Genomic DNA, 25,823 nt, shown 5'->3' on the forward strand with positions numbered 1-25,823 from the left:
AATGCTTGGTGGGATTGTTAAGTTAGGAATTACATTAAACCTGGGTGTCTGTCTGACGACAGTGGAGGTCTTTAGTATGTTGAGTCTTTCAGTCTAGGAACGTGGCATGTCTCTTCATTCATTTTTTTTTTAGTGTTTTTGACAAATTTCTTTTATCTTTGTTCATTGATTTCCTACAGTTTTCAGCATACAAGTCCCATACTTGTTTTGCTAAGATTTATACTCAGTTATTTCATTGTTTTGAGTGGCTATAAACAGTGTTCTTTTTGGGATGGGGATAAAAAAGTAGAAGTCGTATTTTTTTGATTTCGATGTCTCCGTGTTCTTTGCGAGTGCGCAGAGATGCCGTCGGCTCCGGTGGCCTCACTGAAGTCACTCCCTGGTTCTGGGGGGGTCGGGTTGGTTTTCTGTAGATTTTCCGTGGAGACAGTCGGGGCACCTGTGGCTGCAGAGAGCCCTGTTTTTCCTGTGTGTGCCTTCTACTTCCTGGCCTTGCTTCTGCACTGGCTAAACGTCTGGTCCTGTGCTGAGTAAGAGGGGTGAGAGGCCGGCGCCACAGCTCACTAGGCTAATCCTCCACCTTGCGGCGCCGGCACACCGGGTTCTAGTCCCGGTCGGGGCGCTGGATTCTGTCCCGGTTGCCCCTCTTCCAGGCCAGCTCTCTGCTGTGGCCCGGGAGTGCAGTGGAGGATGGCCCAAGTGCTTGGGCCCTGCACCCGCATGGGAGACCAGGAGAAGCACCTGGCTCCTGGCTCCTGCCATCGGATCAGCGCAGTGCGCCTGCCGCAACACACCGGCTGCAGCGGCCATCGGTGGGTGAACCAACAGCAAAGGAAGACCTTTCTCTCTGTCTCTCTCTCTCACTGTCCACTCTGCCTGTCAAAAAAAAAAAAAAAAAAGGGGGGGGGTGAGAGCAGAGACACTGCTTTGTTCCTAATCCTTGGGAGGAAGTATTTCAAGTGCAGGGTTGTTTTAAAAAAATTGTGTATTTGATAGGCAGAGGAGTGAACGAGAGAGAGAGTGAGAGCGAACTCCCCCATCCAACTCCCCCATCCACTGGTTCATTCCCTGAATGCCATGGCAGCCAGGACTGGGCTGAGGTTGAAGCTGGGAGCTGGGACCTCAGTTCAGGTCTCGCACGTGGGTGTCCAGGACTCCACTGCTTGAGCCGTCATCACTGGCTCCCGGGGTCAGGGGCCAGAGGCGGGCATCAAATCCAGGCGCGCTCACGTGGTGTGCTGGCATCTTAACCCCGAGACCTAATGCTCACTGCACACACGACATTAACTGTAAGGCTTTGCTATGTTTTTTTAAGATTTATTTATTTGAAAGGCAGAGGTGGGGGGAGGCAGACCGAGAGATCTTCGATGCACAGGTTCACTCCCCATGTGGACACAACAGCCAGGGCTGGGCTGGGCTGAAGCCAGGAGCCAGGAGCTCCATCTGGGTCTCCTACGTGGATGGCAGGGGCCCAGGTACTTGGGCCATCTTCCACTGCTTTCCCAGGTGCATTAGCAGGGAGCTGGATCGGAAGTGGAGCAGCCGGGACTTGAACTGGTGCTCACAATCTTAACCCGCTGCACCACAACGCCAGGCCTTAAGCTGTTAAATCCATGGGTAGCGTGACACCTGCCATCCCATTGCTGACAGTGGTCATCAGCATCTTCTCTCCCGTTTTCTTTGTCAGTCTGGCGGGATGTTTGTCACTTCACTGATCCCCTTAGACCAGCTTCGGGTGCTCAGACCTGGCTGTGGACCACCGGTCTCTTCGCCCAATGTTTTCGCTCTCATTTATGTTTCTGTCTCCACTCTAGGTGTTCAGTTTCTCTGCTTTCCACTGTTGTCTCCGGTGTCTTTCCCTCTCCTGCTGTCCTGTTTCTCTCTCTCTAAGCTTCCTACATAGGCTCTGAGAAGGACCACTGGCCGCGGTGATCACGGATGGCCGCAGGCAGGGCCTGGGCTGATGGTGGCTCACGCTGGGTGACAGCTGAGGAAGTGAGAGAAGTGGGGGGTCCCTGGAGAGTCTGACCACTCGGTGGTGGGGATAGCCCTCGATTTCTGGTGTGAGCAGCCCGTTGGCTGGGGGTTCTGTTATTCTGGATGGGGACGCTGGGGGAAGTCAGGCCTGAGTGGGGGAAGTGGACAACTCTGCTTGACCAAGGGACACTTGAGACGGGCCACCACGAGGACAGGTGCTTCCTAACAGGTACAGGGAGAGGGTGTGGAGTACCAGGAAGACATCCAGGGTAGGGCCAGACTGAATCCCATGGACTCTAAGAGGTGGTAACAGGTGCATTATGCTATTATCTCAGAGAATGGAGGCAGATTGAACGACGGCGTGCTGTCCCCTGTAGCAGGACACCCGGTGTCGGGGTGATGAGACGTGAGGATATGCACGCGTTAGAATTCAGGATGTGGTGCAACCCAGGATCACTCAGCGTGCAGATGGTATCTAAAGTCATGAGACACGGGGCCAGAGCTGCGGCATAGCCGGTAAAGCTGCCACCTGCTGTGCTAGCATCCCATATGGGTGCCGGTTCGAGTCCCTGGTGCTCCACTTCCCATCCAGCTCCCTGCTAATGCACCTGGGAAAAGCAGTGGAAGATGGCCCAAGTACCTGGGCCCCTGCACCCGACATGGGAGACCCGGGTGGAATTCCTGGCACTTGCCATGGGCCTGGCTAAGCCCTGGGTTGCAGCCATTTGAGGAGTGAACCAGTCTAGGGAAGATTTCTCTCTCTCTCTCTGTCTCTCTCTGTGTCACTCTGTCTCTCAAATAATAAAAAATCAGTCTTTTAAAAGGAAAGATGTACCACGAGCACGCAGGCAAGGTGTGCCCTTGAGTAGCTTCCCAAAGCAGCGCCGTCACAGGTGTTCACAGGTGTTCGCAGGTGAGGCTGCGCACCCACGCAGGGCCCTGACGTCACAGCGGGGGCAGGGTGTGGTCTGGCGCATGCGCAGGCGCAGGCGTGCCTCTGCCGTCAGCACAGGGGAGGCCACGGGGGAGCCGCGGGGACCCTGGTGGCCGGGGACTGGAGGCCGCGAAGTCCCCGGAGCTACCGCGCGGGTCGTGGGCCTTGCTGCGTGGGGGTCGTCGGGGGCCTGGGCCAGCGCAGATCTGCGGAGGTGGGGAGGGCATGGGAGGGGGAGGTGAGGAAGATGAAGACCCGGACTAACCAGGGGAGACGCGGGGGTTGGGAGGCAGGGGGCGTCTCGTTCGTTTTTAAAGGTGGGCGATGATGGGGGTGACCACGGCTGGTGTGGGCCGCCCAAGGGCAGAGGTCCGTATGAGGGACAAACCACAGGGCCACCTGTGTGACGTTGGGACCCTTGGACCTGACTCCTTAACCCACTCAGGAGCACCTGGGAGGCAGGAGCTGCACGTCCCGGGCTCATCCTCCCCAGGGAGGGTCTGGCGCAGGCAGGTGCTCCAATGTCCCTTGACGGAACGTGTCCGTCTCCTTGTGAGATGAAGAGGATCCAGTGACGTTCCCACTCTGAGCTGTTTCAATACACTGGCGTTTTCTCGTGTCTGCAGCAAGCCGTGCGTCCCTCGTCTGTTCCTCAGTTTCCCCTTCTGCAGAATGGGAGTGTTGCTGCGCTGCCTGGCTCTGGGCTGGAGCACGTGCTGGCCTGCGTGTGCCTTGTTCCTCGCCGTGGGGGTGTCAGGCGCCTGCCGGATTGCCAAGGCCTGACCCAGGGCTGCGGGGGTTAAGTTTCCTTCCCGGCTTCGGCTTCCCCTACCCCCGGCTGGCTCCCTGGCCCCTGCGAGTTCTTTGATGGCATGAGAGCCAACCTTTTCCAGATGTGGGGTTTGCCGGAACTCTCCGGGGTTTCATCGGCCTCCTCCCTTCCCCCCTGCCAGACGGCTAGGCCTCCCCCCTCTGGCTGGGTTGCCTGCTTCTTGGGGACGGAGGCCCGCGAGGCTAGAACGAATCCTGGATTTGGGTTCTTTCTTAGAGCTCGGCCTGTCTTCCCTGCCCCTCCTCCCCCTGTTTGGGTGGAGGAGCTCACGGAGGCTGCGTCCCCCGTCCCCCGCTCCGGCAGCAGCGGGGGCTTGTCTGGGCCACGTCCACTGTCTCACAGCCGCCCCTGCGCTGGGCTGGCGTGGGAGGGGAGGCCTGGGAGGAAGGGGCTGCCCGCCGGGCCCGCGGTCCCATGCATCTGCACTTAGCAACAACTGGTGTGGGTGCTGGGGAGGCCAGAGGCCAGGGACCCCCGGCTGCTGCCTCAGAGCTGCGGGGAGGGAGGGGGCGGCCGCGTCCCCTCCCTCCTGGCCCCGCTGCTATTAATCAAGAGAGTCCGAATCTCCTGCCTCCCTCCCCCAAACCCCCACTCCCGCTTCCTGTTGAGTCTCCGGCCTGTCTCGCTCGCCTCCCGGTCTGTTCCTCCCCACGGGGGTCCCTGCTGAGGAAGTGGGGGCCTGGGCAGGAGTGAGGCCCGTGAGGTTCAAGTGCCCAGCAAGGGAGGGGACGCCCGGCTCCCGCAGACGCCGCCCCTGGGCTGCCAGAGGCGTCCTGCGCGGGGGGTGCCCGGCCCCCACTGAGCCCTGAGATGCTTTGGGTAGCTGCTCTCTGGAGGGTCTCGCCAGGCCTCTCTGTGGTCCCTTGGAGGGTCCGGGGCGGGCGCAGCTACAGAGGGCGAGGCCCTGCTGTGGGCAGTGTCAAGCAGTTAAGGACACAGGTGGCCACGCCATCTGGTGGTCTCCGTACTTTGTAGCCCAGACTCTGAACCCTGGACGACTCCTGGGCCTCGGTTTTGCCCTCTGTGAAGTGGAGCCGTTCACCTCTGCTCAGTTTCTCAGCCAGCAGCCCCTGAACCCACTTTTCCTTTCTCCCCTTCCCCCTGGCCTCCTGCCGCCCCAGGCGGGGTTTTCCGGCTGGAAGGCCCCCTGCTCCACAGCCCTGGGTGGCCGAGAGGGGTGGTCCCTCCCGCAGGTACACAAGGCTGGCTTTTGAATCCCGGGGAAAACCACATCGGATCTGTTTATTTTTTTAATTCTACAAAAGAAGAGGGAAACGGAGCGCTGCTGATTTTAACATATGAAATACAGAAAGCCACTAGCACTCCTGTACCTTAACAGACACCTACTGTAGGCTCAGAAAGCCAGCTCCGGACAGTCCAGCAGCCACAGCCCTGGTCCGGCCGCCTTGCCGCCATTCTAGAACTTTCTCAGCCTGGATCTTGAGAGCTGCCCCCTGGGCCCATCAAAGCAGTGTGCTCTCCACGTGCACCAAATACAACCAAAACAACCGCCTGGGGCTCTCCTGGTGCCAGCTGCCTTTTATTACCTCCCTGGCTCCACAGCTCCCCCTGGTGTCCCCCATGCACAAAGCCTCTCGGTGGAAATGGCCTTGACCTGCTCCTGTTCCTGGAGCCCTGTTTCCTGGCACTGAGCTGCCATAGCCCCGGGCTGGGGCTGTGTGGGGGGCCCCGGTGCTCATGGACACACTTTAGTTCACGCCACCCATTCGTAGCACACACATCCGTGCTGCGTTTGAGCCGGGCCTGTGCTCGCTGGAAGAGGCAGACGCTGGATAAATGGGTGCACGGGTGGAACCATTGGAAAACAAGCCCACGCTCTTTGAGAGAGTGAACTGAGGGGGCCCGCACGGCGGCTGGTTGGAAGGACGGGGGGTGGGCTAGTCAGGGAGGGCTTCTCAGAGGAGGCAGCACTTGCGCCAAGCTCCGGGGGCTGTGCGTGTCCCAGCCAGAGGGAAGATTGGATGCAGAGCCCCCCCACCCCAGGCTGGTGGAGCTCTGAGTCTGGGGGTCAGGGAGGGCGTCAGGCAGGGAGGTAGCCCAGGCGAACCATAACGGGATCTGGCAAGTCTGTGTGGTCATACCGGGGATCTGGGATTTGTCCTAAGATTAGAGAGGAGATAGGAAGGGTTCGAGGGGGCACATTCCTGTCTTAAAAATACCCTGCGGGGGTGGGGGATCCCGGGGAAGCCTCATCTGAGCACTGGGACTCATCCAGGAGTTGGTGCGCCGCAGCCCATGGAAACACATGGGGAGGGAGGTGGGGCAGAGACCCTGCTCCTCTGTGACATGGGGACAGCAGCACCTGTGGGACAGGTAGGACCTGGTACAGGCGGGAGTGGGCTGAGCTCACGGTTATGCGGTGGGCGCAGTTCCCTTAACTTCCCCTTCCTGTTCTGAGCTGGTTTTGCCTTCTGCAAAATGGGCACAGGGAGCCCTCGGGGTGAGCCAGTGAGGGGCTCCCCTTCCATCCAGTCCCAGTGTCATGGCCTTGGGTGCGGGACAGCAGGCCCCACGAGAACCACAAGATGGACCATGCAGCTGCACGACTCGGTGTGGAGTCTGGTAAAGCCCTGGCCTGGGCCTCAGGAGGACACAGACAGGTCTGGCAGGAGGCGGGTGTCTGTCGGGACCACTGATGGCTGGTGTCTGTGGAAGTCGGCCGGGGCAGGTGAGGCATCTCCCCCTTGGGGCCAGTTCAGGCCCCAGAGGTCCATCTTGTTAGTGTCTCTGATACCTGGGAGCCACTGAAGTCCTGGCGGCAGAGAGAGGGCAGTGTGGTCCCAGCCCAGGGCTTCCTCCTGGGCCCTCGCTGTTACTGCCAGGGAGAGAGGCTGTGACCAGCCCGGTGGGGTGACTCCCGGGGCCAAGCACCGGCTCTTTGGGGCGTCTCCTTGAGGGTGGGTCTCTTCCTGGCTTCCGTGTCAGGGGCTATGCAAAAGGCGGGCGGACGCCGGGGAGTGTTGCTGGCTGTCTGGGTGTGGAGGTGGTCCCAGGGGGGCTGCCCTGATTGGAAAGGAACTGCTTCCCCTGGCGGGGGGGAGGGGGCAGGAGCGGGTGGGAGAGTCTGGAAGCAGCAGTGGCCGGTACAGGCGCCTCCTTATCTCACGCGTCCCTGCCCCCTGCCGCCGGCTCCTTCAGGTCAGCGTGGGCAGGAACCCGTGGCTGGGGTTGTGCCTTGACAGTCCACGGGGGCAGCAGCTGTGGACTGTGCTTTCCAAGTGACACCCCGCTTTGTGGTCGTCCTCACTGATGACGGAAGCGAACGTGTGTTAGCGTTTGCATCTTCAAGCGCTCGTATCAATCTGTGTGGGTCAGCCCAAGCTGTTACAGCAGAAGACCATAGGCTGGGCAGCTTAAGCCACAGGTCTGTCCCCTCCCCTCCTTTCCCTCCCCTCCCCCTCCCCTCCCCCTCCCAAATGGGAAGACCTGGATGGATTCTTGGGTCCAAGAGTCAGCCTGGCCCAGCCCCAGCTGTTGTAGCCATCTGTGGAGTGAACCAGTGGATGGAAAATTTCTCTCTCTCTCTCTCTCTCTCTCCCTCCCTCCCTCTCTCTCTCTCTTCCTCTCTCTGTAACCCTGCCTTTCAAATACATAAATAAATCTTAAAAAATTCCAATTAAATCCTTTGATGAAGATGGATATAAAAATTCAGAACAAAACACAAGGATCCAGAGAGAGAGAGAGATACAAGGGTAATGCGTTTATGACCCAGTGGGGTTTTTCCCAGGAACGCTACGTTGGCTTCGTATTTGGAAGTCGGTTAATGTGGCTCATCCCAGAACAGAATAGAGAAACCACACAGTGATCTCAGTCGATGCACAAAGATCATTGGAGGAGACTCCAGATCTACTCGTGATAAAACACAGGACAAAGGCTTCTTGGCTTACTGGTGTGGAAGGGGATGTCCTGGGTCGAATAGTGACAGAGCCCACTGCCCACACCTCGCCTGGTGGGTGGAGCTTTGTTCCCTGTGTTGGGGAGTGAGAAAGGGAAGTGTGTGGTCCCTGTGCTCTGCGTTGACTGCGGGCAGCAGCACAGGGCCGAGGAGTGAGAGGTGTGCCCATCAGAAGCAAAGGGTGCAGCCGTTTTACGTGTAGACACCGGGGGACTGGCAAACACAGCGGCGTAGTGAGCGGGCTTAGAACACCGGCGGGAACAAGGTCCATGGACAAAACCGAAACAGAGACGGAGCTGGAGGTTCTGGCTGCACACAAGGGGAGAAGGAGATGTAAAAACCCTCCCGTGTGAGCCAAATAAAAAAAAAAATACGGAGCGCTGTTAGGGTTTAATACAGGAGTGCCCCCCAGATCCACGGGTCGAAGCCCCCACGCCCCAGCGAGGAAGCCTGGAACAAGTCATTATGGTTCAGCCAGATCGGAGGCTGGGAGCTGGCCTAACTGAATCCACGCCTCCCAGGAGGTGCCCCGCGGGAGGGTCCTCTCCCAGGCAGCCCGCGAGCCAGGAACCATGTGGGACTGCGAGCAAGCCACCCAGGCTGTGGCATTTTTATGGCAGCCCGAGACGACCAACACAGGTGCCCAGGAGTGCCTTGGGCAGGAGGCATCCACTGCCGAGAAAGGCCGAGAAGGCCTGGGTGAATGAGAAAGGCATGTGGCGCCCGCCCGCCCACCTGTGCGTAGGAAGGCTGCGTACTGGGCTGCCCCTTCTCCACCCCCCACCCAACTCTGGATTCGGTGAGGAATAAAAAATGGCTCGAGGGTGCTAGGTTTTATTTTAAAAATTTACTTATTTATTTGAAAGGCAGAATTACACACACACACACACACACAGACACAGAGGGAGAGCGGGAGGGGGAGAGAGAGGTGTCTCCCACCCACTGGTTCACTGTCCAAATGGCCAGGCCAAAGCCAGAAGCCAGGAGCTTCTTCCGGGTCTCTCACGTGGGTGCAGGGGCCCAAGGACTTGGGCCATCTTCTACTGCTTTCCCAGGCCACAGCAGAGAGCTGGATGGGAAGTGGAGTAGCTGGAACTCGAACCGGCACTCCCATGGGATGGCGGCACTGAAGGCGGCGGCTTTACCTGTGCTTGGGCCCCTGCATCCACTGGTTCACTCCCTGAATGGCTGCAACAGCCAGGTTCATGCTGAAGCCAGGAGCCTGGAACTCCATCCGGGTCTCCCATATGGGTGCAGGGGCCCAAGCACTTGGGCCATCTTCCACTGCCTTCCCAGGCACATTAGCAGGGAGCTGGATCAGAAGTGGAGCAGCCGGGACTCGAACCAGCACTGATGTGGGATGCTGATGTTGCAGGCACAGACTTAACTGCTGCACCACAGTGCCGGCCCTGACAGTTAGGCCTTCAACAGGACACTAGAGTGGTTCAGTACAGAAAAGGAAGTCTTTGATACATGGCTCTGAGGCAGCTGGGAGTTCAGGTGGAAGATGGCCCCTCTCCCACAGTAGTAAGAATTTTTTAAGTGATAAGTTAGACTTCATTAGAGTTAAAAACGGCCCATCATAAATACAAGGGTAGTTCAAGAAGTCCATGGACAAGGGACTCACAACTTCATTGTGGTGCCAAAAAATTCTGAGACTCAAAACTAGTCTTTTCATCACACACATTTTCCACGAACTTGTTGAAGTCTTATACACCTTTAAGAACATAAAAAGATGGGCCAGCGCTGTGGTACTGTCAGCCGACATCCCTTATGGTTGCTGGTTAGAATCTTGGCCGCTCCACTTCCAATCCAGCTCCCTGCTAATGCACCTGGGAAAGCAGTAGAAGATGGCCCAAGTGCTTGGGCCCCTGCACCCACGTGAGAGACCCGGAAGAAGCTCCTGGCTCCTGACTTTGGTCTGGCCCAGCCCCAGCCATTACGCTATTTGGGGAGTGAGCCAGCAGCTGGAAGACCTCTCTGTCTGTCTCTCCCCTTCTCTCTCTGATGCCTTTCAATTAAAAAAAAAAAATTGACAAAGACAAGTCGCAGGTCTCACAGGTGGTTCTTTGTTTTTATTTGAGAGGCAGAGAGAGAGGAGATCCCATCCACCGGCCCACTCTCCAGATGGCCGGCTGGAAGTGCAGCCAGGAGCTCAGCCCGGGCTCCCACAGTCAATGAGGGCCCTGCTCAGCAGGGAGCCTCCGTGCGGGGGCGGAGCTGCACGCTGAAGCAGGTGCATCCGTCCGTGAGGGATGCTGGTGTCTAAGCGCATGTCAGCTGCCCGCCAGTGTATCTGCTTTTTAACGTTCTTCATCTACATGTCCGTATAGGTGCCAGCGTATATGTGAGTACGCAGAATACATAATTAAACAGATACGAAGTCACCCCCGTCAGAAGGGGCAAGACAGAAAACCTGGTTCAGAAATGGGCCCAAGGTTTGTACCGGCATTCATAGAGCAGAGATCCAAACGCCAGGCGTGAAAAGGGACTCGACTTTAGTCCACAGAATTGTAGGTTGCAGCCAGGTGCTACCTACACCCAGCAAGGGCTGAGTTGAAAGCGACTGACAGCATCGGGCCGGCGCCGCGGCTCACTAGGCTAATCCTCCGCCTGCGGTGCTGGCACCCCGGGTTCTAGTCCCGGTCGGGGCGCCGGATTCTGTCCCGGTTGCCCCTCTTCCAGGCCAGCTCTCTGCTGTGGCCCGGGAGGGCAGTGGAGGATGGCCCAAGTGCTTGTGCCCTGCACCCCATGGGAGACCAGGAGAAGCACCTGGATCCTGGCTTCAGATCGGCACAGCGCTGTAGTGGCCATTTTTGGGGGTGAACCAACGGAAGGAAGACCTATCTCTCTCTCTCTCACTAATTCTGCCTGTCTAAATAAATAAATAAATAAATAGGAAAGCGACTGACAGCATCAGACATTGACAAGGACATGGGCAGCCAGGTCTCCTGCACGCCGAGGCTAGCCAGGATGCTGTTCTTCCAGGGGGCGCCAGGCTTTTTGGGGACCCTCCGTAAAGGTAAACATGTATAAAGGCACCTCAGAAAGTCTGTGGACAATGGAATTACAAGAGAATTTATACTGATTTTTTTTTTTTTTTGAAATCCAGGCATACAAACAAAATGTTCACAGGGAATGTGTGTTGTGAAAAAAAACTATGCCTGGACTTCAAATGTCTTTGCACCAAAACGCAGTGGTCTTTTAATTCTACTTTTCCCACCACCCTTTGGAAGCACGCTCCGTGTCTGTCCTGTGCCCCATCAAGCTAGGCAGGTGGCCTGGAGGAGTTAAGACACCGTCTGTCCACCACGGCTTGTCCAGGAATGTCTGCAGTGTTCTTGCCCGTCACAGCTCACAACAGGAAGCGACTCCAATGTCTGTCAGCAGGTTGGGGTGCACTGGGTGTGTTCCTGGGGTTTCGGACGGCGTAGCAATCACAGGGAGCAGAATCCCACGCCCTTTCATAGCAGGAATGGTCTTGGAGTGCAGGAATCATAGGAGGCAAAGAACAGGAATTCTAAGTGTCCCTTTATCTGAAACTGTAGTACACGGAGACTCATCCTTGGTGAGAGAGGTCCGACGGGTACCTGCGGGGCTGGGGAAGCCACTCAGCAGGGCTGTGGGGGTTACGGAATGCACACATGACAGGTAGCTTCCTTGCTGTGTGTGAATTACGTTTTCGCAAAGACAGAAGGACCCACTGTTGTGTGCGGATGGCTTCTCTTCCCGCCACTCACTGCGTGTAGTCTCATGTTCACGTGTGGCAGCAGGAGTGGTGCTGGGGGCCCCGGCAGCCATGCACCCCTGCAGAGTAGAGTCCACGCATGCCTTGTCCACTGGGTCTCCCACTGACTGCCCAGAACGGGTTCCTAGGACGTGGGTGGGGATGAATGATGGCCATGCTCTCTGCCCAGGATGTCCAGTCTGGGCAGGGGCAGAGGAGGAGGGGACCTCTGAGTCATGCCTTGGAGGTGCCTCGGAAACTTTCTCAGGCCTGCACGTGTAAAGGCACTGGGGCCCGAAGGGCCACGGGCGGCTCTTGCAGGTGGTAGTGGCAGGCGTGGCTGACTTGGGGTTTGGTGCCTGGTCTGTGGCAGCCGTGGGAGGTTTAGAGGGAGGGTATTCACCATACTGGGTCTGTGGGTGCCGGGAGTTCTTCCTGGATGCAGGAAGGTGGAACTCCCTGGGGTTCTTCCCCCTGGAGACAGCTTTGGGCCCGCAGGTGAGACCCACGCTGAGCCTTGGGAAGCAGCGCCACCTGCTGGTGCGTTCTACGCCTGCACGCGCAGGCCAGCCGGTTCCTGGGCTGCCAGCCCTGTGGCCCTCAGAAAGCCGTGAGCATCCCAGGGGGTCGAGCTGTAGCCTCTGGTTCTGGGTCCCGAGGCAGTGCCCTTGTGCAGATGTTGAAGGAAAAGTGTTCCCCCATACTGAGCAAACACAAACTGGACCTCCCGGGCTTCGGAGCCAGTTCCATCCGGGCTGGTGGTCTCCATCCTTGGCATGGCTCCTGCGAGGGAATGGACCAGCCTCACCCAGCGCCCTGTGCTACAGCAGAGGCGTGCATACGAGTGTGCAAGGGTGTGTGTGCAAGGGTGCACGCCCTGAGTGTTGGCATGAGTGTGTGCACCGGGTGTGTGTGGGAGTGGGAGTAGGATGCTGCTGCTGCTCTGCCGCCCCCTCCCCATGCCCCCGGCTCCCCCTGCGCCCCCGCCGGCACTGGGCTACCCAGCTTTCCCTGCAGCTCCCAGCTGTGGCCACCCCTCCCGGCCAGCTCTCGACTCCTGGCTCCTCACGCCAAGGTTCCCGTCCAGCTGCACGCAGTCCCCCCGCCCACAGGTCCTGCACGCAGTCCCCCCGCCCACAGGTCTCCGGAGGGAAGCTGGTTTGCTCTAACGTTTGTGAAACCCCAACGAGAGGTCTTTCTTTCTTTCTTTCTTTCTTTCTTTCTTTCTTTCTTTCTCTCTCTCTCTCTCTCTCTCTCTCTCTCTCTCTCTCTCTCTCTCTTTCTCTCTTTCTCTCTTTCTCTCTTTCTCTCTTTCTCTCTTTCTTTCTTGAAATCAGGAGCAGGTGTTGTCAGAGCACCAGTTCGAGTCCCAGCTGGTCCACTTCTGACTCGGCTCCCTGCTAATGTGTCCCCGAGGAGGCAGTAGGGGATGGCTCAAGGACCTGGGCTCCTGCCGCCCAGGCGGGAGATGCAGATGCAGGTCCCGGCTCTTGACTTCAGCCTGGCCCAGCCCTGGCTGTTTGGAGCATTTGGGGAGTGAACCAGCAGATGGAAGTGCAGTCTGTGCGTCTGTCTGTCTGGTCTCTCCCTGACAAATCCAGGAGTCTGGGACTCCTTCCAGGTCTCCCGCATGGGTGGCAGGGACCCACACACTTGGACCGTCCTCCGTTGTATCAGCAGGGAGTTGGATGGGCAGTGGAGCTGCGGGACTCAAGCCAGAGTTGGGGTATGGGACGCAGGCGTTGCGATTGGCAACCTAGCCCACTCTGCCGTGCCAGCCAGACCCCTGCGCTTTGCTGGACCCTTCTGCTTCCTGGGAGAGTCTCACGCCCTATCATCATGGACAAGTGGCCTCTCCTGGGGCCAAGGACGCAGTTTTGAGTACACGACCTCTGTAGGGCACAGAGCGGGTGCTGAACGTGGGTCCGTTGATGAATCAGTGGGGAGGAGACTGGCGCTGGGGGCCTGGCTGCACATGGCTGGGCGCTGGGCAGGGGCTCCCAGGCTCCCTTGTCCCTACTCCCTCCTGGTCAGTGGCCACGGCCGGGAAATTGTAGCAGGGCCAGCCAGAACGGCCTTTAAATTGTAGGGGACGCAGACCGGGTGGCGCCTTGCCTGGGGCCACACAGCCGCAGAGTGCAGAGCCCAGGCTGGCGACCAGGGTGCTGTCTTTGGAGGGTCGGGGCTGGGGGCGGGCGGCGCTGGCACCCTGCTGACACTGTCCTTGTGTTAGTTACAGGACCCTCATCAGGCCCACGTACAGGGTGTCCTACCGCACGGTGACGGCGCTGGAGTGGAGGTGCTGCCCCGGCTTTACCGGGAGCAACTGTGATGAGGGTAAGTCTGTGCGGGGGCGCGGGGCGCCGGCGGGGCGTGGTGGGCTGCGGGGGCGCGGGGCGCCGGCGGGCGTGCTGGGCTGTGGGGGCGCGGGGCGCTGGCTGGGGCATGGTGGGCTGTGGGGGCGCGGGACGCCGGCGGGGCCTGGTGGGCTGCGGGGGCGCGGGACGCCGGCGGGGCGTGAGCTGCAGTATCTCTGGGCACCATCTGTGTGCGGGCCGGGCGAGGCTGCCGCCTCTTGGGGCAGTTCTGGCTCCCGGGGGCAGGTGTCTTGTCCCTGACATGGGCTGTGTAGCTGCGGCTCTTGCTGTCTGACCCAGGCCTCTGCCTGGGATCCCCGTTTGCGGTGTCTGGGGGAAGGGGTTTGGTGTCTAGCCATTTCCTGCACCTGTGGCTCTGGGGCAGAAGGAGGTGGAGCCAACGCACACGAGGGCTCACCTGGAAGACACGGGTGGGGAGGGCCCGAGCAAGGGGCGAGAGACAGAGAGACCTCACGGCCAGGGGCTGCGGTCCTGCCCAGTGGACGGGCTCTGCTGTAGAGGCCTGGGCGTCAGCTTCGTGTTCATCGTCAGCTTAGACGGCAGCGTCTAGGAAGTCACTCTTTAAGCGTCTCTTAGCCGCGAGCACACTGTTTTCTCACGCTCCGAGTGTACACGGCTTAAAGTCCTCTTTGGGTTGCAAATAATCACTTAACTCAGCCATGCAGTCAGCAGCGCTGGGATGATGCCTTGTGGGCCCGCGGCACCGAGCTGAGCTGAAGCGAGGGCTGGGTGCTGGCAGGGTCCCCCTCTCCGCCACCCCCCCCAACCTGGCCCTTCCTGAATTACAAGGTGCCTGAGACCGGGAGCCGCTGGAGCTCAAGGGGCTGACTCGGGCCCTTCAGCGGGAAGGAGGAAGGGGAGGGGTGAGGTGAGGCGGAGACCAGCACAGCTCCCACTGAGTCCTGTGTGTCAGCACTGGGGCAGTGGGCAGAGGCCTGCTGAAGCCAGGAGCTCTCGCGGGTCTCCCACGCGAGTGCAGGGGTCCAAGGACTCGGGTCATCTTCTGCTGCTGTCCCAGGCCATTAGCAGAGAGCTGGATCGGAAGAGGAGCAGCTGGGTCTCGAACCAGCGCCCATGTGGGATGCTGGCACTGCAGGCGGAGGCTTAGCCCACTGCACCACAGCGCCGGCCCCTAAGTTCATTGGTGTTGGCTGAGCCCAGTGCTCGCCAGGGACCCTCGGGGCTCCTGGACCAGGGGTGAAGAGTGGCCGGCACCGCCCGAAGCCTCAGAGCCTGTGCCAGGTGCTCCTCGGACACCGTGTGTGGGCCGGGTTGGGGGGAGGGGATGAGGCCAGCTGCGGGGTGCAGGGCCCCCTGCCTGCTGTGAGCAGGGGGTCTTGAGTCTGTAGCTGGAAGACTGGCAAGTGAGGGACCACCCCGCGAAGAGCTCACACTCCCCGAATCGGGGCGAAGTCACGGCCGAGCCTGTGACTTCGGGCACCTGACTGAGCCGGCGGGGGCGGGGGGCGGGGGGCGGGGTCGTGCATTGGCACAGGCCCGGCTCCCAGCTGTCTGCAATCCCAGAGAGGCTCAGTGAGGGGCTGCTGACTGCTGGCAAAGGCTGATTTACTGGAAAGACAGAGTTCGCACACACAGCTGTTCCATCCGCTGGGTCACTCCCAGACGGCCTCACCCAGGGCTGAGCCGGACCAAGCCGGGAGCCAGGAGCCAGGAGCTGCACCCAGGGCTCCCCGTGCGCTGTGGGGACTCGGGGATTTGGACCGCGTGCCCTGGCAGGACGCTGGCCGAGTACAGGGGCCCGGGTCCTTGGGGTCACTGCTGCCTCCCAGGAAGCTGGGGCCGGGGTGCAGCCGAGACCGGCGCTCGCCCCCCTCCTCCCCCGCCGGGACCCTGGCATCCAAGCAGCACCGTCCGAGCGGCACCTGAGCTGCGCCCCCGGGGCTCCCGCAGGAGCTCTGGCTCTGTCCCCCTCAGCCCTCAGGCCCTGGTCCAGCACTCGGCCTCCCCCTCCCCGAGGTAGGGGGCACCCCCGGGTCACGTGCTCCGGGCGGCAGATGCGGCTCTGCACCAGCCCTGCCTGCGTCCGCTCCATTGCACCTGGTCCAGCTCCTGCTGTGGAGGGCGGGGCCGAGGGCAGGAGGTGTCTGAGCTCCTTACGGGCCTTGTGCGACCCCCTCGCTGTCAGTCCTACGACTGCAATGCGGCTCCTGGCTCATCACGAATTCACAGTGCACAGGGAGCAAGTTCCCGTGAGTGGGGGAACTCTGAATGTCCAACTTGGCAGAGGGGCGGGGCGTGTGCGGGGGCGGGGGGGGGAGGACGTGGCCGTGAGCGGGGTGGGGGGGGTGTGTATGCACAGAGGCGGAGTGGGCCGTGGGCAGCATCAGGTGGGGCCGTGCATAGAGGCGGAGGGGCCGTGCGCAGGCACCCGCGTTCTCTCCTTCTCTGAGTTCCCTCGGTGGCTCTCAGCCGCCTGACGTGGGGTCTCAGAGACCCCAGGGTCTGTCAGCACGGGCGGCTCGCTCCCCGCCCACCGTAAACCTGAGTGTGCTGCGAACCCCGCGAGGAGTGCGCCGTTTTCGCGTCACCGGGTCACCTGCACAGAGTGAAAGGGACACAGGCTCCTGCGCTCCCGTCACCTTTTACACAGATTGCTTTACTTACTTGGGAGAATGCGAGGAGCCGGCACGGTCTCCTGCCCTCGGTCACGCCCCCGATGGACCTGGCGGCCGGGGCTGGGCGGGGGGCTCAGCCATCCTTCCCAGGACGAACTCTTGTCCCGGTGCTGGGTCAGAGGATGGAGCCTGGCTGGCTGCTGTGGTCAGGGTCAGAGGACAGAGGCCGGCTGGCCGCCAGGCACTATGGCCGGGGTCAGAGGACAGAGGCCAGCCACTGGGAACTGTGGCTGGGGTCAGAGGACGGAGCCTGGCTGGCCGCTGTGGCCGGAGACAGAGGACGGAGGCCAGCTGGCTGCCAGGCACTATGGCCGGGGTCAGAGGACAGAGGCCAGCCACTGGGAACTGTGGCCGGGGTCAGAGGACGGAGCCTGGCTGGCCGCTGTGGCCGGAGACAGAGGACGGAGGCCAGCTGGCTGCTTTGGCCGGGGTCAGAGGACAGAGGCCAGCCACCGGGCACTGTGGCTGGGGTCAGAGGACGGAGCCTGGCTGGCCACCGAGTGCTGTGGCCAGGGTCAGAGGACAGAGCCTGGCCGGATGCCAGCCGCTATGGCCAGGGTCAGAGGACGGAGCCCAGCTGGCCGCTGTGGTTGGGGTCAGAGGACGGAGCCCGACTGGCTGCTTTGGCCGGGGTCAGAGGACAGAGCCTGGCCGCCCTCAGACGGGAGCCTGATTATACTCTGGGGACTTACAGGAAGGTCCGGAAGGTGGGGGCCGACACCGAGTTAGGGTCTGTGTGGGCTCTGCCGGGCTGTGCACCTGCAGCGGGGCTTTGGCCAAGGGTGGTGGTGGGGATGGTCCCTGGGGAGAAGGGTCACGCGGGGTCCTCAGGGCCGCATCGCTCCAGTGTCATTATTAGGCCAGCATGCGCCCATCTTATAGATGCAGAAACTGAGGCCCACGGGAAGGAGAGACTTGGCCAAGCCTGGGGCCTGTGAGCACGTGGGAAACCACACTGGCAGCTGTGGCAGGAGTGGGGACAGGATGGCCAGACCTGGATTGAGGCCGCCGCTCACCACCCCAGTCCATGTCCCCACCCCAGCCAATCATGAGTCCCCCGTTCATCCCCCCCAGTCCATGTCTCCACCCCAGCCAATCATGAGGGTGCTGCTCACACCCCTCAGTCCATGTCCCCACCCCAGCCAATCATGAGGCCCCACTCACCGTCCTTGTCCCCACCCCAGCCAATCATGAGGCCCTACTCACCCCCCGCCCCTGTCCCCAACCCCAGCCAATCAGGAGGCCCCTGCTCACCCCCCGCCCCCGTCCCTGTCCCGATCCCAGCCAATCATGAGACCCCATTCACCCTCTGCCCCTGTCCCTGTCCCGACCCCAGCCAATCAGGAGGCCCCTACTCACCACCTCATTTGCACCTGTGGGGTTTGCATTCATGGAGGTGACAACACACCCAGGTGACAGCCGCTGAAATTTGATTGGCAGCTGACATTTGACAGTTCCTCTGATGGGGCCGCGGGGCGCACAGAGGGGCAGGGGCAGCGAAGGGGAAGCCCAGGCCGGAGCCTTGACTGAGGTCCCCTGGTGTGCGCAAGGCTGAGCAGAGGAACCCCCTTGGGACTGGCTGAGAGATTGCGGGCAGGCTGTGGCCAGGACGGAGGCTTCTCTCCTGGTGCCCTGGGGTGATTCCGAGCAGGAGCAATGGCTTGGGTGTGTGAGTTAGCAGGGTGGATGGTTTGCATTTGACAGGCACACTCCCCAGTGAGTTGGTTTTTTTTTTTTTAATTGGAAAGGCACAGTGACAGAGAGAGGGAGAGACAGTGCTGGTTCACTCCCCAAATGACCGCAATGGCTAGGGTTGGTCCTGGCTGAAGCCAGGAGCCTGGAGCTTCATCCGGGTCTCCTGCATGGGTGGCAGGGGCCCGAACACTTAGGCTACCTTCTGCTGCCTTCCCAGTCACATTAGCAGAGAGCTGGATTGGAAGTGGAGCAGCTGGGACTTGAACCAGGGCTCTGATATGGGATGCCAGCATAAAAGTTAGCCACCAACCCACTATGCCACAATGCTGGCCCCTATTTTATTTTGTTCAGTGTGAAAGAGAGAGAAAGCTTCCATCTGCTGGTTCATCCCTCAAATGCCACAAGAGCCAGGGCTGGGCCAGACCAAATCCAGGTCTCCTCTGTGGGTGGCGGGGACCTAAGTACTTGAGTCGTTACCTGCTGCCTCCAGTGTGTGCGTTAGCAAGAACCTGGAATCGGGAGTGGAGCTGGCTTCTTTTTTATTATTATTATTTTGTTTTAAAGATTTATTTATTTGAGAACTAGAGTTACAGAAGGAGAGGCAGAGGCAGAGAGAGAGAGAGAGAGAGCGAGGTCTTCTGTCCACTGCTTCACTCCCCAGTTGGCCACAATGGTCAGAGCTGAGCTGATCCGAAGCCAGGAGCTTCTTCTGAGTCTACCACATGGGTGCAGGGGCCCAAGGACTCAGGCCATCTTGTACTGTCGGGGCTGGGCTGGGCTGCACTATGTGACAAGCGTCTTTGGACACCTGCCATAGTGCTACATGGACTGTAACTGCTTACAAATGGCACCTGCCTGCTCTCTGGACACTGCCTGCTCCGGCCCCGGGCACCAAATGCGTGGGTCAGCTGCCATTCTGTCTGCGTGTCCCGAGAGCTCTCTTCCCTCCCATGGAGGTCGTGACCTTGGGAGTCACCCACCGGAAGTTTCTCCTCTGGAAGTGGGGTCACATTAGCAGCTCCGCTGGGGAGACGGAGCCCCCGCCCCCCCGGGGGGGGGGGGAGGTGAGAGCTCTGGTTACCGTGACTTCCGGCCCCGTGGTGCCGTGTCTAGACAGAGTAACCTGGCTTGTGCTTATGCCGTACAAGGGGAGATTGCCGTACCTTGAACGCGTGCTGTCTGGGGAAGACTTTGGAAGGAGGAGGGGAGGGGCTCACTTCCCTCCCACTCCCTCTGGGCCGCCCCTGGGGGCACAGGCACCCGGCAGAGCCCTGGAGGCAAAACCCCCCAGCCTGGCGCTGAAGTTTGGGGCTTGGCTGGTGGCTTCCGCGGGGGCAGCAGGGCCAGGTCTGGTTTCCGTGGACCTGGTGGCTGGGGCTCTGCTCTGCTGCCCCGGGCCTCCGTTTCCACGTCTGCGAAGTGGGCGTGGGAAAGAGACTTCGGCAGCACAGATGTTTCTGGGTCCTGACCCCCTTGGAGCTGCCATGGGGATCAGTGGACCACCTGTGGGCCGCCCCTGGTGAGAAGTGGCCTCTGGGGACTCAGCGGTGGGAGTGCACCGGGGGCGGGAGGGCCGTCCTGTGGACACCCAGGCCTCTTCTTTCTAAGGGGCCAGAAGCTATGGCGGTGGCAGCTCGGGGCTTATCTTTGTGGACGAGGAAGTGACATAGCTGCAGGTCCCAGCGCCAGCTCTCCGGTTGTCTGACAGCGCTCGGTGTCCACGATTCGATTCCCACGGGTTCAGGCCTCCCTCCGTCCCGCAGGGCCACCCCCACTTCAGGTGCCAGCCACACATGGGCTGCCCGGGATACCCGCCCGTCTGCCGGCCCCCTCAGTGTGTTGGTCACTTGGGGAGAACGCTTCATCTGGCTGGGAAGTCCCAGGGTGTGGGAGGGGGCAGCAGGGGGCGTCCCCTGCCGAGACGGAGCTGCCAGCTGGGATCTCACGCCCCCTTCTTTTTTTTAATTTTTAGTTTTTAAAAAGATTTATTTATGTATTTGGAAGGCAGATTTATAGAAAGGCAGAGAGCGAGAGAGCGCACGCTTCCATTCGCTGGTTCACTCCCCCAGATGGCTACAATGGCCAGAGCTGGGCCAATATGAAGCCAGGAGCTTCTTCCAGGTCTCCCATGAGGGTGCAGGGGCCCAAGCACTTGGGCCATCTTCTACTGCTTTCCCAGTGCATCAGCAGGGAGCTGGATCGGAAGTGGAGCAGCCAGGACTTGAAACCCTGCCCCTGTGGGATGCCGGCACTGCAGGTGGTGGCCTTACCCGCTGTGCCACAGCACTGGCCCCTCCTCTTATGATCGAGCCACTCCTGCTGTCCTGGGGTCCCCACCCTCGTGACCTCAACCCCCCACCCCCTCCAGGTACCATCTCCCTGTGAATTTGGAGGTTTGGCTCCCAACACGTGGGCTCTGGGGGGCCGGGCTCAGACCACAGCCACAGCTTTCGGAACTTCCCCAACTGCCGCCTCAAATCTGACAGTTTGTGGGGACAACTCGGAGAACCCAAGGAGCACGTGGCTCTCCGGTGAAGGAGCCGCTGAGGCACAGCCAAGGGCAAGGGGTGCATGGTCAGCAAGCAGTGGCTTCCACGCCAGCCCTGGGCACCTGGCCTCCCACACGTGACGTCCCTGCACTCGCCCACCCTGGGCACCCAGCCTCCCACATGTGCCCGCACTCACCCACCCTGGACACCTGGTCTACCACACATGACGTCCCTCCTCTCGCCCACCCTGGGCACCTGGCCTCCCACACGTGATGTCCCTGCACTCGCCCACCCTGGGCACCCAGCCTCCCACATGTGCCCGCACTCACCCACCCTGGACACCCAACCTCCCACATATGCCAGCACTCACCCACCCTGGACACCCGGTCTACCACACGTGCCAGCACTCACCCACCCTGGACACCCAGCCTCCCACATGTGACGTCCCTGCACTCGCCCACCCTGGACACCCGGCCTCCCACACGTGCCCGCACTCACCCACCCTGGACACCCAGCCTCCCAAATGTGACGTCCCTCCTCTCGCCCACCCTGGGCACCCAGCCTCCCACATGTGCCCGCACTCACCCACCCTGGACACCCAGCCTCCCACATATGCCAGCACTCACCCACCCTGGACACCCGGTCTACCACACGTGCCAGCACTCACCCACCCTGGACACCCAGCCTCCCACATGTGACGTCCCTGCACTCGCCCACCCTGGACACCCAGCCTCCCACACGTGCCCGCACTCACCCACCCTGGACACCCAGCCTCCCACATGTGCCCGCACTCACCCACCCTGGACACCCAGCCTCCCACACGTGACGTCCCTGCACTCGCCCACCCTGGACACCCGGCCTCCCACACGTGACGTCCGTCCCTCCTCTCGCCCACCCTGGGCACCCAGCCTCCCACACGTGCCCGCACTCACCCACCCTGGACACCTGGTCTACCACACATGCCCGCACTCGCCCACCCTGGACACCTGGTCTACCACACGTGCCCACACTCACCCACCCTGGACACCTGGCCTCCCACACGTGACGTCCCTCCTCTTGCCCACCCTGGGCACCCAGCCTCCCACACGTGACGTCCCTCCTCTCGCCCACCCTGGACACCCAGCCTCCCACATGTGACGTCCCTGCACTTGCCCACCCTGGACACCCAGCCTCCCACACGTGACGTCCCTCCTCTCGCCCACCCTGGACACCCGGCCTCCCACATGTGACGTCCCTCCTCTTGCCCACCCTGGACACCTGACCTCCCACACGTGCCTGCACTTACCAACCCTGGACACCTGGTCTACCACATGTGACATCCCTCCTCTCACCCACCCTGGGCACCCAGCCTCCCACATGTGCCCACACTCACCCACCCTGGACACCTGGTCTACCACACGTGCCCGCACTCACCCACCCTGGGCACCCGGCCTCCACACATGCCCGCACTCACCCACCCTGGACACCTGGCCTCCCACACGTGACGTCCCTCCTCTCGCCCACCCTGGACACCCGGCCTCCCACATGTGATGTCCCTGCACTCGCCCACCCTGGACACCTGGCCTCCCACATGTGCCTGCACTTACCAACTCTGGGGCTCCAGGAAGCCCTTGGTCCGGGTTTTATGTGGGGCTTCCTCACAGAAGGCCCAGTGGACCGCGTCGTCGGCCGCCCTCCCCTCTCCAGACGGGGGCCGCCAGTTTGCACCCTCTGAGCACATGGTTGACTCTGGGGGCCGCTAGCCCCTACCCCTGAGTCATCCAGGCCCCCCCCCCCAGCCGTCTGCTGAGCGCGAGCAACCAAAGGCGATTCTGCCTCTCAGGAAGTCCCAGGGGCCTAGAAGCTCGGTGCTGGGCACCTGGGACGCAGACACATGTTTGTGTCTGACAACAGCGCAGGCAGGAGGCCTTTGAGCCGGGACTGGATGCTTTCGGTGGGGGTGGGGGTGCTGCAGACGCCTGGCTGGGGCTTTAGGCGTGAGGCAGGGGAGACCCCTGTGCTCTGCAGTGACGCCCGTCCCAGCCTCCACCTGCTCCCCAGTCTTGCAGGCGGCTGGTGGATGGTAGAGGAGGGGTGGGAGGCTGCCTTGGGCGAGGGTCTGCATGGCTGGACCCATTCCATCGCAGGAAGGGGCGGGGGCGGCCGTGTCCCACCACTGGATGCCTGTGTGCCGGGAACGGGAACCCTGCCGTCCTCAGGCCGTGGGGACCGTGTGGCGGGGTGGGGTCCCGCGCTGCAGCTGGGGTGAGCACAGCCCGGCCTGCAAGCCAGCTGTTGCACCATCAGATCCCAGTGACGACAGCGCCCGCGTGCTCTCCAGGGCCATAAACACCAGGATCGGCGCTCGGAGCCTCATTCCTTCCAGCTGAAGTGTGGCCGGGGGGCCCCGGGCGGCCCCTTCCTCGGCTCCGCAGAGGGGGTGCGTTTGGCTCTGCGTCCGCGGTTCCCACAAGAATCTCCTAAATATTCTTTATGGCCTGCGTCTCCCCCCTCTCCCCGACGTGGCGCTGGAATGTTCCAGAATCCCTGAGCCCCGCTCCGTTTGAGCCGTTATTTATTGCCGGAGCCTCTCACTCGGCGCTGCTCGTCCCAGCCCGGGGTTCCCCTCTTCTCCTAAGTGTGGGTCCTCCCAGCTAGTCTAGACCTGCCTGAGCTGCTCTCTGCTGCTTGTTTGTCTGTGAGGACTGCACCCAGAAGAGGAGTGGGGGGCTGGGCTTGGAGCCCCCAGACCCGACCAGCTCCCAGCTATAAAATTTGGGAAAAGCTAGCTGATTTCCCAGACTCGACTTTCCTCAACGAAGTGGGGGAAAATACTGCTGCCCTGTGCGGCCGTGAGGAGGTCTGGTGGGGAGTGCCCAGTGCCGGCGCCCCGCACCTGTGGGCACCCAGGAAGTGTATGCGCTGCCGTGGGGCTGACGGAGCTCTGACCCCGCGGCTGTTCCTGGCACCTTCCCGGCAGCCCCGAGGAGCAGGCGGGCGGCCCCGTGTTCCCGTCGTACAGGCGAGGAGCACAAGTTCAGGTGGCTCAGTGGTTAGACGTGGCTGCCCGTGACAGGCCTGGAGCAGAAGCTGGGCCTGCCTTTCTCCTGCATCACACCCGGAGAAGGGGGGCTGAGTGAGTGAGGGAAGATGCAGGGTTGCAGCTGGCGCCGCGGCTCACTAGGCTAATCCTCCGCCTGTGGTGCCGGCACCCCGGGTTCTAGTCCCAGTCGGGGCGCCGGATTCTGTCCTGGTTGCCCCTCTTCCAGGCCAGCTCTCTGCTGTGGCCCGGGAAGGCAGTGGAGGATGGCCCAGGTCCTTGGGTCCTGCACCCGCATGGGAGACCAGGAGAAGCACCTGGCTCCTGCCATCGGATCAGCGCAATGGCCATTTGGGGGGTGAACCAATGGAAGGAAAACCTTTCTCTCTGTCTCTCTCTCATACTGTCCACTCTGCCTGTCAAAAAAAAAAAACAAAAAACAAAAAACAAAAACAAAAAAAAAACCAACAACAACAAAAAAAAACGCAGGGTTGCGCTGGTGCTGGAACTGGCCCTGAGACTTGGGGCTGTGGTGAGAAAGCCCTGGGTATGATCCTCTGTTTACTATTTATTAAAAACGCAGAGCAGCCGGCGCCGCGGCTCACTAGGCTAATCTTCCACCTTGTGGCGCCGGCATACCGGGTTCTAGTCCCGTTGGGGCGCCGGATTCTGTCCCGGTTGCCCCTCTTCCAGGCCAGCTCTCTGCTGTGGCCAGGGAATGCAGTGGAGGATGGCCCAAGTGCTTGGGCCCTGCACCCCATGGGAGACCAGGAGAAGCACCTGGCTCCTGGCTTCAGATCAACACGGTGCGCCAGCTGCGGCGGCCATTGGAGGGTGAACCAACGGCAAAGGAAGACCTTTCTCTCTGTCTCTCTCTCTCACTGTCCACTCTGCCTGTCAAAACAAAATAAATTAAAAAAATAAAAAATAAAAACGCAGAGCTACAGAGAGCTCCTCCATCCGCTGGTTCACTCTAAATGCCCGCAACAGCTGGGGCTGGGCCAGGCCAAAGCCAGAGGCCTGAAACTCCATCCAAGTCTCCCACGTTGGGAGTGGGTGGGTGGGGGACCCCAATACTCAAGTTATCACCTGCTGCCTTCCCAGGCGCTTTGCCGGGGGCTGGATTGGAAGCAGAGCAGCGGGGACTCGAGCTGACGCTCCTATGGGATGCCAGCGTCCCAAGCATTGGCCAACCTGCTGCACCACAGCACCGGCCTCTGTCGGTTTCTTTAACGATTTTTCCCAGCCCTGGGAGATTTCAGAAATGAAGACCCAAGGAAGCAGGGAACTCTGAGTGTTCCTAGGGCAGGTTCCACGAAGAAGTGGGTGGTTAAGAAGTGAGACTGGGGCCGGCGCCGCGGCTCACTAGGCTAATCCTCCGCCTTGCAGCGCTGGCACACCGGGTTCTAGTCCCGGTCGGGGCGCCGGATTCTGTCCCGGTTGCCCCTCTTCCAGGCCAGCTCTCTGCTGTGGCCTGAGTGTGCAGTGGAGGATGGCCCAAGTGCTTGGGCCCTGCACCCCAGGGGAGACCAGGAGAAGCACCTGGCTCCTGGCTTCGGATCAGCGTGGTGCGCCGGCCGCAGTGGCCATTGGAGGGTGAACCAACGGCAAAGGAAGACCTTTCTCTCTGTCTCTCTCACTGTCCACTCTGCCTGTCAAGAAAGAAAGGAAGGAAGGAAGGAAGGAAGGAAGGAAGGAAGGAAGGAAGGAAGGAAGGAAGTGCGATTGGAAAAGGCAGTCTGACCCAGCAGTAAGAATCTGGGGGCAGAGGGTGGGACAAGGCCCGCTCCTGTTCCCCTCTGAGTCCCTGTGGGACTAGGGGTTCAGGAGGATTAGGGAGGACTCCCCAGGAGTGCCCTGCTTTAGAGGGACACTGCAGAATTCTCTCTAGGGGCCGCGTCTCAGTACGGCATTTGGGGTTGAGTGTCCTGAGCTCCATCGATAGGCAGAAGCAGGGGCGGGGTCTCCAGAGGCCTCAGGCAGTGTCGCAGGCTGGAGGTGTGTGTGTGTGTGTGTGTGTAGTGTCTTTGCCTGACTGTGGTGGTTTGACCATGTGCGCGTGGTAGTGTGCGTGCATGTATTTCTGCTGTCTGTCTGCTCTGTGGTGAGGCTGTGGGGCGTGCACAGCTTCTATCAGGAGTTTTAGACTCCACGTTGGTGGGACAAGCAGTAAGTACTCAACACAAACTGCGTGTCAGGTGGTGAGCTCTGATCTGTCCC

At 60.8% G+C, this 25,823-nt stretch overlaps 1 protein-coding gene across 2 annotated transcripts in view; it reads left to right on the top strand.

Moving 5' to 3' along the window:
* Positions 1–25,823, top strand: part of COL26A1 (collagen type XXVI alpha 1 chain) — a 96,100-nt gene that overhangs the window by 30,987 nt on the left and 39,290 nt on the right. The window contains exon 3 of one of the 2 annotated variants that reach the window (XM_051837976.2): positions 13,620–13,723. In XM_051837976.2, coding sequence (XP_051693936.2) covers positions 13,620–13,723 — 104 coding nt within the window. The remainder of the gene's footprint in view (positions 1–13,619; positions 13,724–25,823) is intronic. The other variant, XM_051837977.2, reaches the window with a different exon arrangement.

Source organism: Oryctolagus cuniculus, chromosome 19 (genome assembly GCF_964237555.1).
Source record: "Oryctolagus cuniculus chromosome 19, mOryCun1.1, whole genome shotgun sequence".
NCBI lineage: Eukaryota > Metazoa > Chordata > Mammalia > Lagomorpha > Leporidae > Oryctolagus > Oryctolagus cuniculus.